This window comes from Filobasidium floriforme (assembly GCF_021052385.1).
Source record: "Filobasidium floriforme strain CBS 6241 chromosome Unknown HD553scaffold_13, whole genome shotgun sequence".
NCBI lineage: Eukaryota > Fungi > Basidiomycota > Tremellomycetes > Filobasidiales > Filobasidiaceae > Filobasidium > Filobasidium floriforme.
Window position 1 is genome coordinate 131,754 of NW_025763634.1, and position 15,531 is coordinate 147,284.

A 15,531-nucleotide genomic window follows, 5' to 3' on the forward strand; every position below is an offset into this window, starting at 1 on the left:
CTGAACAAGATGAAAAGCAAGGCAACAAATCTGGCAACAAATCATGAATCAGAGCATAGGAGATGGGCATGATTCTGTAGCACTAAGCCCATGGGTATATGGACTTAGTCAGCATACATTGTCGCTGACTTGCATGAATCACTAGCCATTCCCACCTTTTGGGTCACCACCAAGTCCGGCGACTTTCCATTAATCTTGTGGATAAGGCCATGGACACAGAAAAGGAGAAGGAAACCCATTGTCCCCAGGCTAGTCTGAGGTATGCCATGGAACAGGATCAAAACAAACAGATTGGTCTTGGCAAATCACTTGCCGCTATCCACCAGAGTAGGGCTGAGGGCTTGATAGGAGTACCAGACCATCTGGAAGCACAGGATTACATGGCCATCATCATCTCTGAGAAGTGGAAAGATCTCATTGATGGAGCAAAACTCCTTGCTCTATACCAATATTCTGACACCAGGCCAGCTGACAGCATGTGGAGTATATCATCAGAAGATTGGGACAGATCTGCCGCTGTGACCTCTCAGAAAGGTAAGGATCCATTCAAACTGATCACCGCACTGAACTGCTAAAAGAAGACTCTCCCCTAGACTCAGAGAACCACCATGATGGAAACTCCAGATCACAAACCTCTTAGCTCCAAGATCAGTGGAGCAATGGAAGGTATGCAAAACAATCAATCCACTCAGTAATGCTATCGAATCATTGTGCAAAGGTTGGATCATCAGTCATGAAAACAAGAAAAACCGTGAAACATATCAGGAATTCTTCAGCCGCACTCAACAACGAGAGGGTCCCAGTGAGCCACCCCGACTCAGGAAAATTCCTGATCCTAAAGAATGTGACACTTGGCACAGCAATCTAGCAGTGGTGCATAGTTGGAAGCACATTGAATATTGAGCTGAGCTCTGCTGTTACACAACATGAATAAGCTAGAGCCAAGTATGGTCCTGACGCTGGGATCCTTCACTTTGTCTATTGGATTGCAAAAGGTCAAGCCAGGCGTGTTCCTATCGTCTCATTGGATAACATCAAAGGGAGCTATGCCAACAGAACTGTCAGAACCTTTTTCAATTGGTTTCCAACCTGTTCAAACTCTTGGATCCGAAGCAATATCAGCTTTGCCGTCAACAGATGGACCGCTTGGCCAACATGCAGGCTGAATTTGCAACCTAATGGCAAGAATTCTCTTGTCCTTTTCTTGGACTGGCCCTGGTCTGCCATCTTTGTGTCCCTCCACCTGTTGACGAGGGAGACGCCAAACAGGGCTATGTCTGCATGACCAACATGGGACAACACTACAAATATGATCTTGTGATAGGAACGGTGTATCAACAGTACAAGCTGGCTTAGGAGCCTGGGTCAATCATCCTCTACTAATAACGCAGATGGTAGGATAGCGTTGATGTTGTACTTGCATGCTGATGTCATGAAGTGGAACCTAGTACCCGCATGAATGACATCGATACCTGTATAATTGTATGATCATATTGATTTATTGTCATGAAGAGGTGCATATCTAGATGGGCACTCTTGATGAGTCGTGATGCATCAATATACGGCAGACGATCCAAAGAGAGAGAGAGAGAGAGAGAGAGAGAGAGAGAGAGAGAGGGAGAAAGGCAAGGAAGGTATCAATCAGAAGTGGCTGCGCCTCCAATGGAGTCACCTACCAACATCTCAATCAGCAACCAGCGAGTCAGCAACCGTCACCAGCCGGCCAGCTCATTGGCATCTTACCAATTTCTTTTCCATGACCCCAAAGTCTGTCTTGCCCCCGCCAAAGGATGGGTCTTGTTCCAGAGGAGGGTCAACGGAGGATGACATCCAGATCCTCCTCTGAGATTGACGCCGTGATCAAGTGGATTGAAGGCATCATTGATTTAAGCTGTGTGAGATCGAGATCCGTCCATACCCTAGCGCCTGTGGCGCAATGCCATACCCAAACCTTATTATTCTCGTGACTGTCATGTACTGCAGCTACGTATCAGAGGGTTCTGTGTACCTTCTTTTGTCATTCTGCCGACCTATCGACACCCGCGCCATCCTGAACCAGCTCAAAAACCACAGTACAGGCACATCACTACCACCTTGTTTTGCAAATAACCTTCTGCGAGTTGCCTTTTCCTGTGAGTTGCCTTTTCCCCATCCATCATTGTGGTCTGTCTACCACCAAGCTTCCAATGGCGGATCACGGGCAGCAGACTGCAGACTAGACTCACCGTATCAACTACGGTACTGACCCTCTCCCTGACATCTGCCATCAGCTGTTGTGATTCGCGTCCCGCCTGATTTCCCGGACTCATAGCTGTTGCACAGTGCTTGTGGTCTAGGGCATCCACCTGCGCCTGGTCCAAAGGTTCAAACGGGGCGGGATGAGACTAACGGGTGGTCCATGTGATCAGGCGCATGGTGGATAGCTGCTCAGACGAAAATACCCACGCAAAAGTACAAATTTAGCCGGTTTCATGCAGGACCGCCTACAAATGCAGCTTTCAAAGGAGGACGCAGGGGGGGGGGGGGGGGACACAATCAAAATCAAACTCACTGCGACTGTGACCCAATTTGTTGGTACCGACAATGATACCACGCTTCCAAGGCCGGGACGAGACGTTCATGCGGTAAAACCCGGAAGAGACTGCGGTCAATAGTGGTTGCAAGTCAGCGATACTACATTGCTCGTATCCTTGCTGAACACAACACATCACGGCACGTATGAATGTACCACAACTTTGTGCTATGGCACATCGTCATCATCCGTCCCTTCTGTTATTCCATATCAGAATCATGCAAGCTGATCCTTCCTTGCGTTTCCTCTTCTGCCATCTCAGATACATCTCTGCTGCGTCGAAACCTTGTCATCCCGTATCACCACCATACCTCACACCTCTCTCTCTCATATTCCATACGTTCACCCCCCTATCATTATCACCATCGTCAATCTCGATTGGCGCAACCGGCAACACCCATGTCCTTGTTACACCCCATGCCCGTACCCACATGCATCTCAAATCCATCATTACCCTATCCCAAAACCCGCTGCAGGCCCGTGGCCAACCTGTAAGGGTCCCCCTCCACTGTTGCCATCTGGTATAGAGCATCTTCATTCTTGCCCGCCTGTTCAATCCCATCCTTGCCCGCCTCTTCGCCATCGTCGCTGCTGGTGTCGACCTCTTGATACTGCCTTTTGGTGGCTGTCCTATGCTGACCCTGACCTCAACCTGTTCCCCTCGGCTTGGCCTTCCCCTTTGCCTTGGCCTTGCCCTTTGCCTTGTCGCCCTTTGCCTTGGTCACCTTCGCCTTCTTACCCTTTGCCTTTGCCTTGCCGTGCTCATTGTCGTCATGATCCGAATCTTCCAGGACCACCACCTCCTGTTCCCAATTAGCTCCACCCGCAATATATCCACTCCCGACTCCTTTGCAGACTCCTGGCTGCAGCAAGGTAGTCTGTCTGCCCACTTCCTTGTGAGCTTCCTTCTGATCCTGCTTTTCCCCCCACGTTGCCCAGTTAAATTTCAGTTTGTCACCCCAGGATGTTGGAGTCGTAGGAATGTTGGCAGCTGGGGCCGGAGCGGTCAGAGCGGTCGGAGCGGCCAAGGCGGGGACCGAGGTAATCGAATCGTCCTTGGCTCTTTGCTTTTGTTTAGGCCTATTCTTCTTGGGCAAGCCATATTCAAACATACCGGCGTGGGTCCAGTAGACACAGCTCACTCGCTTGCCGGTAAACCAGGGCCTCACATAATGTTCCAAGATGGCAGAACACATCAGGATAATGTCGCCCGGTCACATGTTGAATATGAGACCCAGTCCAGGGCAGACCGTCTGACCGCCTTTCTCATTGAAATTGCCAAAGCACTGTACCAGCACCCAGCCGTCCTTCCTGTCAATGCGATTGCCATGCGGCTCGACGTTCAAGTTTGTGATCAAGACCATCAAACACCAGACGGATGAGGGCGATTGGACGTTTCTCAACCCAGCCAAACGACAGATCATTCGTTCATATTCCTTGTAGAGATTGGCATCGATAGCTTTGAAGATGGCAGCGGCACACTCAAAGTTTGGCTCCATGTCCTTGTAGAATTTGCCAACTCTGCTCATACAAAGAAAGGAGATTGACAGCTTGATTGGTGGGAGCAGGGTGGGGTGGTTGGGGTGGTCGGCAATGGGAGCGGCCTGCAGAGAACTGAATCAGCACCTGGTCGCAAACGGAACCCACGCCATACTCACCTTGCCCGACCTTTCCGCCACCCTCTGTGCCTCTTTTTCCGCCTGCACCTGTGTCATCTGTCGAGCACCCTCACCCAAAGTCACCCCGCTCGCACACACCCTGTCGTTATGGCCCTGCTCCTGTTGCATGATCAGGTAGGTGGTACCAAACTCGTTTGCCGGAAAGGCTTCCTTTTGTAGAGCGTGGTGGACGTGTTGGACATCAGATTTGGGTGGAATGGTAGGGATGATTGGATAGGTGTTCTTACGAGTTGAGTCCACCACGTAGAGGGTCTTGGTCAAGGTCTCAAACATCTTGGCCACATTGTCAGCTGCGGTGAGTTTGGCGGGAAGCTTGATCGGGTCTCCCTTCAAGAATACAAGGACAGGAATCGGAATACGATTGGCCAACAACACTACTGCATCCTCATCAACGGTTCTGAAATGCTTCTCCATCTCCCTCAGAGTCTGCTGCTTAATTACAGGGTCAGCATCCTCTCTACTCCCGTGTTGGTCCTGCCATGGTAGGTGGGCAACAAGGTTGTGGGTTTTTGTAGATTGGCGACATGGTAAACGGAACTTCCCGGATCGTAAACAAGAGCGTGGGCGACGTGGTAGCCGAGGTGGTTGACGGGTGGTAGGTAAACGATGGTCTATAGATGGTTGGTACACAAGGATGCGTAGATGGTAGACGAGGGTTTTGTGGGCAAGATATGGGAAGTTTTGTAGACAAGGGTTTCCTAGAAGAGGGTTTTGTAGACCAGACTCCATAGACGGCAAGAGATTCCTCAACTGTGATCCGCATTGAAGAAGTTTGGAGAAGAACCAAATGCTAGGAGATAGGATAGCAAAGTCACATACCTCTGAAGCCAGGGGGTCCCTTCCAGGTGATCTGAGGCTGCTTCTTTCCTCCTCCACATTCCAAACAGGTACATGTCAATACGACTCCTCCAACCTGTGAGCAACATGTAGATGTTACGGGTTTGCACAATAGTTCATGCGAGCAAGAAATGTCAAAGGTGCAATCGTCAGCATATTGCTTCATATACAAAAAATCAAATACAAAGGTGCACCAGAGAAGGATTGCCTATACAATTTGCAAACATGTAGACTCACATGCTTGTATGTATGGTTATAGGGCATGAACGCCTTTATGTCTGCCAGTTGCTCTTCCCACATTTGTCTCAGCTGGGGCTCTTCAAATTTGGCATAACTTGGAAAATGGTGGTTTCTAATGGATATGATGGGAGTTGATAGAGATCGCAGAGCTGGTTCAAGCATCTAATTGCGAAGGTATGAAGGTTATCACTCTGTTCACATCATCAATCGACAAGCAGTAATTAACGGACATGAGGACAGTCTTGCAGCTGAGCCAGGGCATTCTGTGACTTTTGCTATCATAGTACTGTACATGTTGCTAGTATTGAGCTGACTCAAGGTGATGTGTTTGTCTCCCTTTGGAAAATTCAGTAAAGACAAGCTGAGGACTCTTCCCACACCATCAAAAGCTCAGACCTTTCCATAACCAACTAGTCCACTCAAGCTTCAAACCCGCTACACCATCCTTGCCACAGCCAATTAGGGTCAGGCAAGACAACCGTTCTGCAGGAAGTGCTTTACCATATCCTTGAGCACATGTTCTCGGTCAGGGAGACAGATATTTGACCGTGGATATTGTGGACAATCTGGAAAAGGAGTTGATCGCTACTGGAGCGTGGAATTATGTTAGGCATTGAGAAGGCTTCAGGGAAGACCGGCTTGGCATAGACCTGCGAGGACATATCTTGGGGTAATGTAGAATATAGAGCTAGGGTATATAGATGTAATAGCAGATCGAAGACTATATACTACAATGAGACTAGGAGATAATACAATACAATATGCTCATTGAACAGCTCTGCCAGAGTGTTGTGAAGTAACAACTAGATCCACCAAGGTTGGTTACTTGATGTACCTAAGCAATAGTAATGGTGTGTTACTAGTGCTGATCTTGTCTTGTTGTGAAGATGAATCAATGTTGCTTGCATAAACGTAATGTAGTACATGAGAGGGGAAAGAGAAATCAGACCCAAATGGTCTGCTATATATGCTATTCTGATGAGCATGTCCCCTAGTGAACTTGCGGCTAGAGCAGTCGCATAATTGCGACTCTGGTCGCATATTGCGTCTCCAGTCACGTATTTGTGACTCCAGTCACAAATGACATCACCAATATGCGACTCTAGTCGCATATGTGTGTCTCTGGTCGCATAAGTGTGACTCCAGTCACATTTGTGCGTCTCCAGTCACAACATGTGAACCTGGTCACATGTGGACCCTTTGTGCTTGAGATTGCACCTTTGAGCATCATCAATGATGTCATAGCATGCCAATCTTCAACATCTCTAACATTGCATTCCGTTTCTACCTTGCTGTGGCTGAGACCCAGCCGGTATTGTTTCAGATAGATAAGGGAAAGAATTGAGCCAAACGTCTCAATGTCTCAATGTCAAGATTGCCAATGAACCTCCCCAGATCGTTCCAAACTCTTCCCGTTTCATTGACCATGACAACTACAAGAACAACGAGTCAATCTACCACCACAATGGTAATTGTTTGCTCAACAATGTCTCCCATCAGATAGCTGGAACTTCTCGCTTTACCAAAGCGTACATCTAGTGTAAAGGATCAGGGGGTAGGCCATCAAATGGGGCCTACCTTTCAGGTTATCAGTCAACTCTTCAATGCTATTGACAGAACGGCTGATGAAAAATACCGGAGGGTCTAGGCAAGTGTTGACGAACGTGGTTGTACAAGAGCCATCACATCCAGCCAATGGCAAGTCTTTTGTACTATTGCGCTGGTACACAACCTCGCACTTGTACCTCATGTGGACACCGGTGATGTACACGATGGTTGGGTGGCTATGTTCCCCCGAGGCAACTATACAGGCGGAGCACTCGTCTTGCCTGCGTTGGGTATCAAGGTCCCCTATCGACCAGATAAGCACGGAGAACTTCACATCGATGGGTCTCCCATTTACTGACAACTTCGATTGAACAGGCGACCTAGTCTTTCTCAGATTGGCAGAAATTGAACATTACATCAATCAATATGTGGGAGAGCACCCGGGGTAGTCATGTTTACCAAGAAGACAACCATCAAGAAGTGTAAGTTTTGTGTTAACCGACTGCCGTGAAGACAGCTCATTTCACAATATCGCTACTAGCGGGAGATTATAGGAGATATAGTAGACGGCTCGGTTGGTACGAAAGGGATGTCCTTTATATATAAATGTATATATATATCTTTGATCTTTGAAGTATGTACTAGTATGTTGAAGGGATGACCGACAGGTCGTTTGCCATGATGATGCCATTCCACAAAGTTGGGATTAGGCGACGTGCACCGGGTGATTATTTTTGGGGCGCTAAAACACCTCTTAGCGCTCCGCAAATCATCATCCGGTGCACGTCGCCTTGCAATCTTGAGTTCTAACAAGCCTTGCGTCGAAAGTCAGTCGATCTGGACCCATCCCACCGTCCAATATGGCTCGAAGTTGATGAACAAGGCTTCTGAAAGGAGCAGATCGTAGGGCTATCGCATTTACACACACATCGACTCCCAGGGCCATAAGTAAGGGCTAGGTCGTAGGTTTCTAGCACAACCGCACACGCCTTGCATATCGGTAACGTTATCGCAGGTTCTGCTCGAAACTATACAAGCGCACCCGCATCCAGTTGTGCCTTCTTCTTCCCCGCAGTTTGCCTTTTCCCAGCAGATCAGGATGTTTCCGTCAGGGCTGCATCAGGCTTGGTCAGGTCGAACATGCCGAGGATCCATTTGTCATCAATCATGAAGATGCTATATGTTTGTTTGAGCACTTCCAGTCCATAGTAAACCCCCACGGTCATCTCCTGCGTATTAACAAGGGGAGATAAGGACTGAAGTGAGCGGCGAGCTAGGCCCAAAATACATTCACTGATCACCTACCCATTTAGCCTCAACCAATGTCCAGACCGTCATCTCAAAGGTCCCCTCCACTAGCAAGACGGCAATGCGAGCAAGTCGTTCTTGCCCCATCCTAATGGTTTGGCCGATCAGCTGGGTGAGATCCGCGTAGGTCCAGGGCATGTCGACGATGATTGTATAGCTGCAGGGTTGACTGAGCAGTAGGAATACGTGAGCTGAGCTGAGCCATCCGGTCATGTGTCAGGTGCTTCATGGAACTCACAGGTTCAATCCCGCTTTACAGACCGGGATAGATACTAGCACACACAGCGGCTGTTTCGTATTGCCCCGCTTGAGCAGGCCGATTGTGCGCCCTCGATTGTTGCAACTTGTAGGCTCGGCGGTGAGGGTGAGAAAGAAAGCCTTCTCTCCAGGATCAGCTGCGGTCCCGTCAACAAAGCCCTTGGCCTTCAACCAATCTCTGACCAGATTCAGAAAGTCCGGGCCCATCGCAGCAATGAGGACAATATCCCTCTCTTCCGGTGCCTTGCGTAGCTCCGTCCTGAGTTCGTCATTGTCAAATTGCATCTTGACCATGTCCTGCTGGTCACCCCACATTCCGAATAGGGAATTCAGAGCTGACCATGTTTGGCTTCGGAAACCCCAGGTAAGCACCCTTCTCTCCTGAGCTACCGCAGGGTCTTGGGCATGTTGGCCGGTGCGCCAGACATGGGGGCTGTTTAGGGTAGCACGTGAATGATACCTCAAATCACTGTCCTCCGGACATGGTCCCACGGCTCGCGGGCCTTCCATGATGATGGTTGGACAGTATAAAGCTTTACGCAGTCCTGCCATGAGAGCTAGTTGAGGTAGCTTCCGCCTACCCACATCGTTGTCTCCCATCATGTTCCGTCAGGAGTTGTAAGCCCTTTTCATCAACTTTCGGTGGATCTTGTGTTCTAGACCCCCCTTGCGCATTTGTAGCCAAGTGACCCACTCGGCCTGTGGTGTAGAACGGACGAGTTCACTGCCCTCCCAGACGTCCGAAGTACGATAGAGGAAGACGGAAGGATGGAAAACCCCGGAAAGTTTGGCAACCTCAGGGTCAAACCGTTCTTTGTCGACAGACATCTGCCCCCTCAGTTCGGTTGCACCCACCCGAATAGAAGCCCTACATCTGTCGAAGTTGCCTGGCGTGGTCATGCGGAGCATAACCGCTGGCACGAACAGATCGTAGATCGAGTTGCTCAATATTGTAGCTGAAATCAGATGCACCTGTGCATAAAAAGAACCAATAGGTAAGCCTTCCGGTGTGGTATGTATTCTCTGTACACGCTGGCAACCTACCTTTTTGGTAACCCATGCCAACCGCATCAGAGCACGCGCACATTTGTTATTCCGGTTCTTGGCCAGATGCAACTCGTCCAAAATGAGCCAATGAATCTCTCCGTGAGCCCTTTGAGTTTGCCTGGAAGATGTCACCCATTCGTTTGGAAATCAGCGAAAATACCTAGCAAATCACATCTCAGTACGGGAGGACCTACTTGTAGGTGCCATTCTGTTGTATAGCAAACCACATGTGACACGAAGTCCTATCTCGTCCCGTCAACAGCTCCATTACCAATTCTTTGAAGCTGTTGCCATGCCTGGTACCCAGCCTGACACGATGCTGATAGTCACGATAATTACGGACTTCTTTTGATCATAGGCGTTCTGCATCTCCTCGGGATTCGCCACCAGAGCTATGCGCTCCCATGTCCAGCTGGCATAGCCCGCCAATTCCCGCTGCCACTGCACGGCCATGATGACGCTCGGAACCACAAGCACAGTGATTCAATCCTGTGCAGCAGAGTCAGTGATAAAAAGGGAACTTGATGGAACACCTTTGACGTTAGGTTCCGAAGGATATGAAATTGGAGCTGACGTAAGACAATGGCGTAAGGCAATTCGGGCCTCGGTAGGTCGACGTGCGTTTTTCTGAATTGCGCGTCGCGCGTCGTTTTGAGAAACAATACAAAAACGACACGAAAACAATACAAAAACGACACAAAAACAATACAAAAACGACACAAAAACAATACAAAAACGACACGAAAACAATACAAAAATGACACAAAAACAATACAAAAACGACACGAAAACGATACAAAAACGACACAAAAACAATACAAAAATGACACGAAAACGACATGGAAACGATGATGATCGTTGTTGAAAATGACGATGATCTTGCGTCCTGGCGATTGAAAACGATGGCCAAAAACGATCTGGTTGCTGGTTGTTCCTTCTGGACCTGGCAAGGGCGCCACCTAGCCACTAGCTATTTGATATCATGATACCGACTGGGATAAGAATTCATAGGGACGTGACATTTACTCTTACAGACGTGACTTTTGTGGAGTAAGCGGAAGAAAACGTTCTCGAAATCCTCCGACGATAAATTGTCCGGGCAAAGTTTCTCACGCGTAAGAATGATCATTATAACGTAAAGAGACCGTCAAGCCACGACTGTACAACCCTATCGAAATCTATCGACGCTCTACTTAGTCGTCTTCTTTTTCTTCGGCACGGCTCGCTGCTTCCCCTTAGCGTTGGCCTCGGGTTCCTCCTCGACCTCGTCTTCGACCTCGACCTCGCTCTCGTCTTCGTCCTCGTCCTCTTTACCGCCGCAGAGTTTCTTGTCCTCCAATAGCGACGTAAAAAGTTTACGGAAAGCCTCCGAGGGACCGGCGTCGTGGGAGTTGTCGGCGTCGTCGATGGCGACTGACTGGCGCCTGTGGCAGATCTCGTCTCGCAAGATCTTGACGCTCATCGCGAACAACTCTTGACGTTCGGCCTTCTTCGTAGCTTTTCCGCCGACAAATTCCATGAGAATTTTGGCAAGGCGGAGGGAGGGCTCGACTTCCGGATCTTGAGGCGAGAACGTCCATTCGGCGCCGCCGTCGTCCTTGCACGGGTAACCGTGCGGCTTGCATCTCCCGCAGGACGTGAACGCCGAGTCGGGGGAGAGGGGAATTGCCGCTCGACAAATTGCGACGCCGCTGTAGGTAACGCACATCTGCAATTCGCGTTCCTCGATCACCTCGTCGTCGAGACCGTCGGTGAGCGGGATTTGTCGTTCATCGTTGCCGACGCGGTACTCGGGGGGGCCGTTGGCGCCGCTGTATTTCAGCAGGCAAGTAGGACAAGCGACTCGCCAGCCGCCCTGGTAGTTCTTCTGTAATTCGAAAGAAAGTGAGCAAGAGAAGAATTGCGACGGAGAAAATCGAGAGAAATCTGTCGACTCACAAAGAACCCGTTCACCCTCGCCGTGTTCATCTCCCCGGTCGGCGTCAGCTTCGTTGCTCGAAGCCATTCAGCTTGGGGGGGAGGGTAGGGGAGGACCTCGAGATCCTGCTCCTCGACCACCCGTGCGTGAACTATTCAAGAAAAAGAGAACGTCAGTATATTTCGAGAGAAATGTAACGAGGGAAATTTACTTACGAAGTTTATGAACATCATATTTCTTCGTCTTCGTATTCTGGGGGACGAGAAAGAAACATCCCGTCTCGCAACGAATCGCCTTCATGCCCGGGGCGTTGAGATTTGGCGTCGGCCAAGGCTTGTTCGATTTTTTTTTGTTTTTTAACCACGCTTTTTGATCTTTGACGATTTCTCGCCACCACCTTTGCACCGTCGGAAATCGAAAGTCCCACAACAACAGCGTCGGCTCGAAGTTGACGTTGATATTGTCGGCCTTGATGAAATTCTTGGGGAGGAAGGGGGCCGGGGGACGTTCTCGAGCATCAGTATAAAGGTCGCTGTTGTTCGAGGAAAAAGCAGTTGGAAAAAGTTAGCGAGGGAAATTTTCGAAAAAAGAATATCGTTGAACTCACAGCGGAGTGTTCGGCGAGTCGGCCTCCGCTGGTCTCTTCGTCCCGGAGGGACCTGCTTTGGCGTTCCTGCAAATCGAGTTGATACCGAAATTGATCTCGAGAATATTTACGTCGACAAAAAAAAAAAACTCACTCGCTCGCCTTTGTCTGCTCGGTCTCCTTAGCGGCCTTAGCGGCCTCAGCGTCCTTGGCGGCTTGAGCATTGGCGGCGGCTCGGGCCTTGGCGGCGGCGGCGTCGGTGGCCCTGCGAATGAAGTTAACGTCGATGTGAATCTCGAGAAAAGTAACGTCGATAGACTAGAAAGAACGTGAACTTACTCCTGGTTCGGCTGGCCGGCCCCGGCCATGTGGGCGACGACCCGGGCATCGTACTCCTCGTCGGTCTCACCCTCACTAAATACAACGAAAAAACTCAGCCGTCGACAAATATCGAGGGAAATTAAACGATGGTACTTACTTCCGCACCAACTGGTCCCCCTCCTCCTCCCTGTACTCCAAACGCGCCCGACGCTCTTCCTCGGTCTCACTGCAAACACACACGGACGAAATCAAACGACGTTCGATATCGAGAGAATTTAGACGACAACTAAACTCACTCGGCGGTCTGGGTCTGCTTGGCGTTTCGAGTGCTGAAGAACGTTACGTGAAACAGAATCAGATCGAGAACGGTCGAGAAGCATGACCAATGTATTCAAACTTACTGGACCATTGTTCTTGTTACAGTCGGAGTATGTCGGGTGAAGGTTGACGAAGGTGATGTTCGAGAGAGATGTATCTAGGTAATGAAGTGAATGTAGTAAGTATGTTCGAGAGGGGGGGAAAGTAAAATCGAGAGGGGGGGGTGGGGGTATATATGCTTCTCAGTTTGTTAGCGAGGCGTCGACCTCGATTTGACTCGATCGAGAACAAAAGAATCGTCTGTAACTTTAAACTCTGTTCATTTCGCTGCTCATGATGTCATGAGAGACGCAGCGACGCTCGATCTGTTCTTATTGCCAATTCGAGACGTCCGATAAGGTCGAAGCGACGTCAAGAGACGACTGAGAAGGTCGAAACGTTGTCAAGAGAATGAATTGTTATTGTTGTAGCGTCTGAAACGTTCCTGATCGACGATCTGCAAAGAACAAATCGTGAGAAGGTTTGCGACGGAATCAAAGCCCCTGTTACTCACGCCGTAGTATCCACGATATCAAAGAACTCGTCAGACATAAGCGAGAGTGATCAGCGATGACATAGTCACGAGACGATAATAACAATAGTAAAAAAACCCTAGCAGTGGGACCTCGTTTCAAATCTTGCGTAAGCGAAGGGTCCTTTGGCGCCATTGTTCTACATCGGGTGATTGTAGTAACTGCCCTGAGAAGCCGGAGCAATTCCTGAAGACGACGCCTCTGGGATGTAGTTGAAAAAATGTTGCGAGGGAATTTCTCGAGGATGAAATGATGAAAAAGGCATGCCAGGAAAAACAGGCGTCGACGTGGGCAGAGGCAGATAAGTGTGACTTTGAGAGCCATATTGAGGCGCGGTGAGGTGAAAGGGGCCTCGAGTGGGGTTGGAAGCTATATCCTGCTGAACACCTGACGGCGGAGGGTTTCGAGAGGAGTTTGACGCCTGAGTACTCCGAGCCTCGAGGATATCTGCGGCCTGCGACTTCTTGTAGAGACCACAAGTCTTGATTGTATGGCCAACGACTCTGCAGTGGCCACATTTCCTCGCTGCTTTTTTGGCGATTTTCTCCTCTGCGTCCAATCGACGATTGACTGTCTCGTTGCCAGTTTCTAGACGTCCCGACGCTGTCAAATTGGCCACGATATCTTCCGTAGGCCCAAGTCCATTCCGTAGCTGTCCGTAGTCTCGCTTCTTCTGACCTTTGGCCTTTGCTTTCGCCTGCGACCGAACAAATTGGGGACGGCTGAGGGGTTCTTGAATAATAGCGGCGTTGGGAGACATCTCTCGAATTTCTCCGTCGTTGCTGTCGAAATAATCATTTCGAGGAAGAAAGACGTCCTCAGCCTGGAGAGGTGGGAGAATCTCGATATCCCCTTCAGGATAGTGGGTGAAGAATGTTCCCACAGTATGTGTGACGTCGACCCATTCCTTCGCCACAGTCCTGGCTTCTGCTTGCAAGTCTTTTTGTTGACGCAAATGCCAGAATTTATGAATTCTGGCGGGGTCAATTAAAGGATGGGGGTTGTCCGGCGCCAGGATTTCGTCGAAATCGTGCTGACACAGAAGGCCTTGCTGAAGCTTCATGCCTCCACTGCAGGGTTTGAGAGGCGTGGCATTGATACGAGCGGCTTGCTGCAGTCGATAAGCTCCGTGGAACATTAGCTTCAGACCGCGAGAGGCGATCAGTCCGGTAAGCTATGGTTTCGAAGGAGTTGTCAGGGAAATTTCCTAAGGGAATTTTCTGCAGACAACTTACCGACTGCATGCATTGGGGGAAATCTTTTCCAAAACCGATACTGTCAGTTGCGTGCGCCTTGAAGATGGCGCGATGAGTTGCCCTCATGTGGTTGAGCGAGGCATGAACGGCAGTAAACATGTCGGCATTTGCTCCGCCGATGGTGTTCTTCAAAGCACGATGGAAAGACTCTCCTCGAGAAGTTGTAGTTTCTCCGAAATTGAGCGTCGTCAACAATCGATGGGCTAAGAAGTGATCGCCTTCACTGTGTTGGCCAATCACGTAAAGCCAGGCGTCACGAGTCTTGTCGTTCTGCAGGAACTCGTCGCTGTACTCATCAAGGAGTCTTTCGAAAGTAGCCTCCGACTTCTCAAGGCGCAAGAATGTTGCGGCTCGTTTGACTTTCTCGAAATCGTCCTTCGGAACAAGGGGCCGGAAATTTTTGTTGAGGTTTTGTCCGAGATGCCACGCACAAAGCTGCTGCTTCCAGTGCGGGTAGACCAAGGTGAGAGCATTTCTCAACGCATCACATTGGTCTGTCAAGACAACTTGCGTCGGAAGTTCTCGACAGACATGTTTCAACGACTGCAGCGCCCAGACGTATTCGTCTGTGCTCTCGGTGGAGAGAAAACACAGTGCGACTGTAAAGGATTTGTTCGTCGGAGACATGCTGACGACATGTAGCATCGGCATTTGGTATCAGTTGGTCTTGTACGTCGCGTCCATGAAAAGAACGTAGCCGTAATGTTTCGCCAGAACTATAGCGAGGGGATTTGTAAAGAAGAGCGTCTGCAGTTCCCCCATTTCGTTCGATCGATAGCAATGGGGGATTCCTTTCTAAACCATCTCTCGAATGATAGCGTCGGCGGGCGTGCGACCTCCTCTAGCAACGGCCTTGAGGCGGTACTTGAGATTGTAAATCTCCTGGGGAGAGACGTAGCAATCTCTCTTTTCCTCGCTGGCTTTCTTGTGGAGCATTTCGACAATAGCTGGCGCAGAGGTTTTTTTGCTTGTGCTTAGGGCGGTGACGGCCAAGGCGACTTCACTCTCCGTCATGTGACGATGCTGATGGAAGGCGTACGAGCCAGTGAAAGGGTGATTGTGCTGAAGGTT

At 49.6% G+C, this 15,531-nt stretch overlaps 5 protein-coding genes across 5 annotated transcripts; 1 reads left to right on the forward strand and 4 right to left on the reverse strand.

The window, feature by feature from the left end:
- Nucleotides 1–209: 209 nt before the first annotated feature.
- On the forward strand, nt 210–1,285 carry HD553DRAFT_324430 (uncharacterized protein; the record flags this gene model as incomplete). Its single annotated transcript, XM_046181491.1, has 3 exons — nt 210–534; nt 719–802; nt 936–1,285. 3 exons carry the CDS (start codon nt 210–212, stop codon nt 1,283–1,285), a joined length of 759 nt encoding a protein of 252 aa, XP_046035908.1.
- Nucleotides 1,286–1,637: 352 nt separating this feature from the next.
- Nucleotides 1,638–5,590, reverse strand: HD553DRAFT_324431 (uncharacterized protein; the record flags this gene model as incomplete). The annotated part of the gene is made up of 11 exons (XM_046181492.1): nt 1,638–1,672; nt 2,009–2,030; nt 2,226–2,311; nt 2,552–2,641; nt 3,225–3,736; nt 3,791–4,176; nt 4,231–4,287; nt 4,330–5,041; nt 5,067–5,296; nt 5,326–5,490; nt 5,528–5,590. 11 exons carry the CDS (start codon nt 5,588–5,590, stop codon nt 1,638–1,640), a joined length of 2,358 nt encoding a protein of 785 aa, XP_046035909.1.
- Nucleotides 5,591–7,970: 2,380 nt separating this feature from the next.
- Nucleotides 7,971–8,952, reverse strand: HD553DRAFT_342744 (uncharacterized protein; the record flags this gene model as incomplete). Its single annotated transcript, XM_046182793.1, has 3 exons — nt 7,971–8,105; nt 8,182–8,353; nt 8,423–8,952. The coding sequence occupies 3 exons, from the start codon at nt 8,950–8,952 to the stop codon at nt 7,971–7,973; spliced, it is 837 nt and encodes a 278-aa protein (XP_046035910.1).
- Nucleotides 8,953–9,051: 99 nt separating this feature from the next.
- On the reverse strand, nt 9,052–9,942 carry HD553DRAFT_342745 (uncharacterized protein; the record flags this gene model as incomplete). The annotated part of the gene is made up of 4 exons (XM_046182794.1): nt 9,052–9,414; nt 9,487–9,607; nt 9,684–9,697; nt 9,793–9,942. 4 exons carry the CDS (start codon nt 9,940–9,942, stop codon nt 9,052–9,054), a joined length of 648 nt encoding a protein of 215 aa, XP_046035911.1.
- A 736-nt stretch (nt 9,943–10,678) lies between these two features.
- Nucleotides 10,679–12,723, reverse strand: HD553DRAFT_324433 (uncharacterized protein; the record flags this gene model as incomplete). The annotated part of the gene is made up of 9 exons (XM_046181493.1): nt 10,679–11,356; nt 11,428–11,558; nt 11,623–11,939; nt 12,015–12,080; nt 12,148–12,258; nt 12,333–12,407; nt 12,472–12,540; nt 12,611–12,643; nt 12,716–12,723. 9 exons carry the CDS (start codon nt 12,721–12,723, stop codon nt 10,679–10,681), a joined length of 1,488 nt encoding a protein of 495 aa, XP_046035912.1.
- Between the last annotated feature and the right edge of the window lie 2,808 nt (nt 12,724–15,531).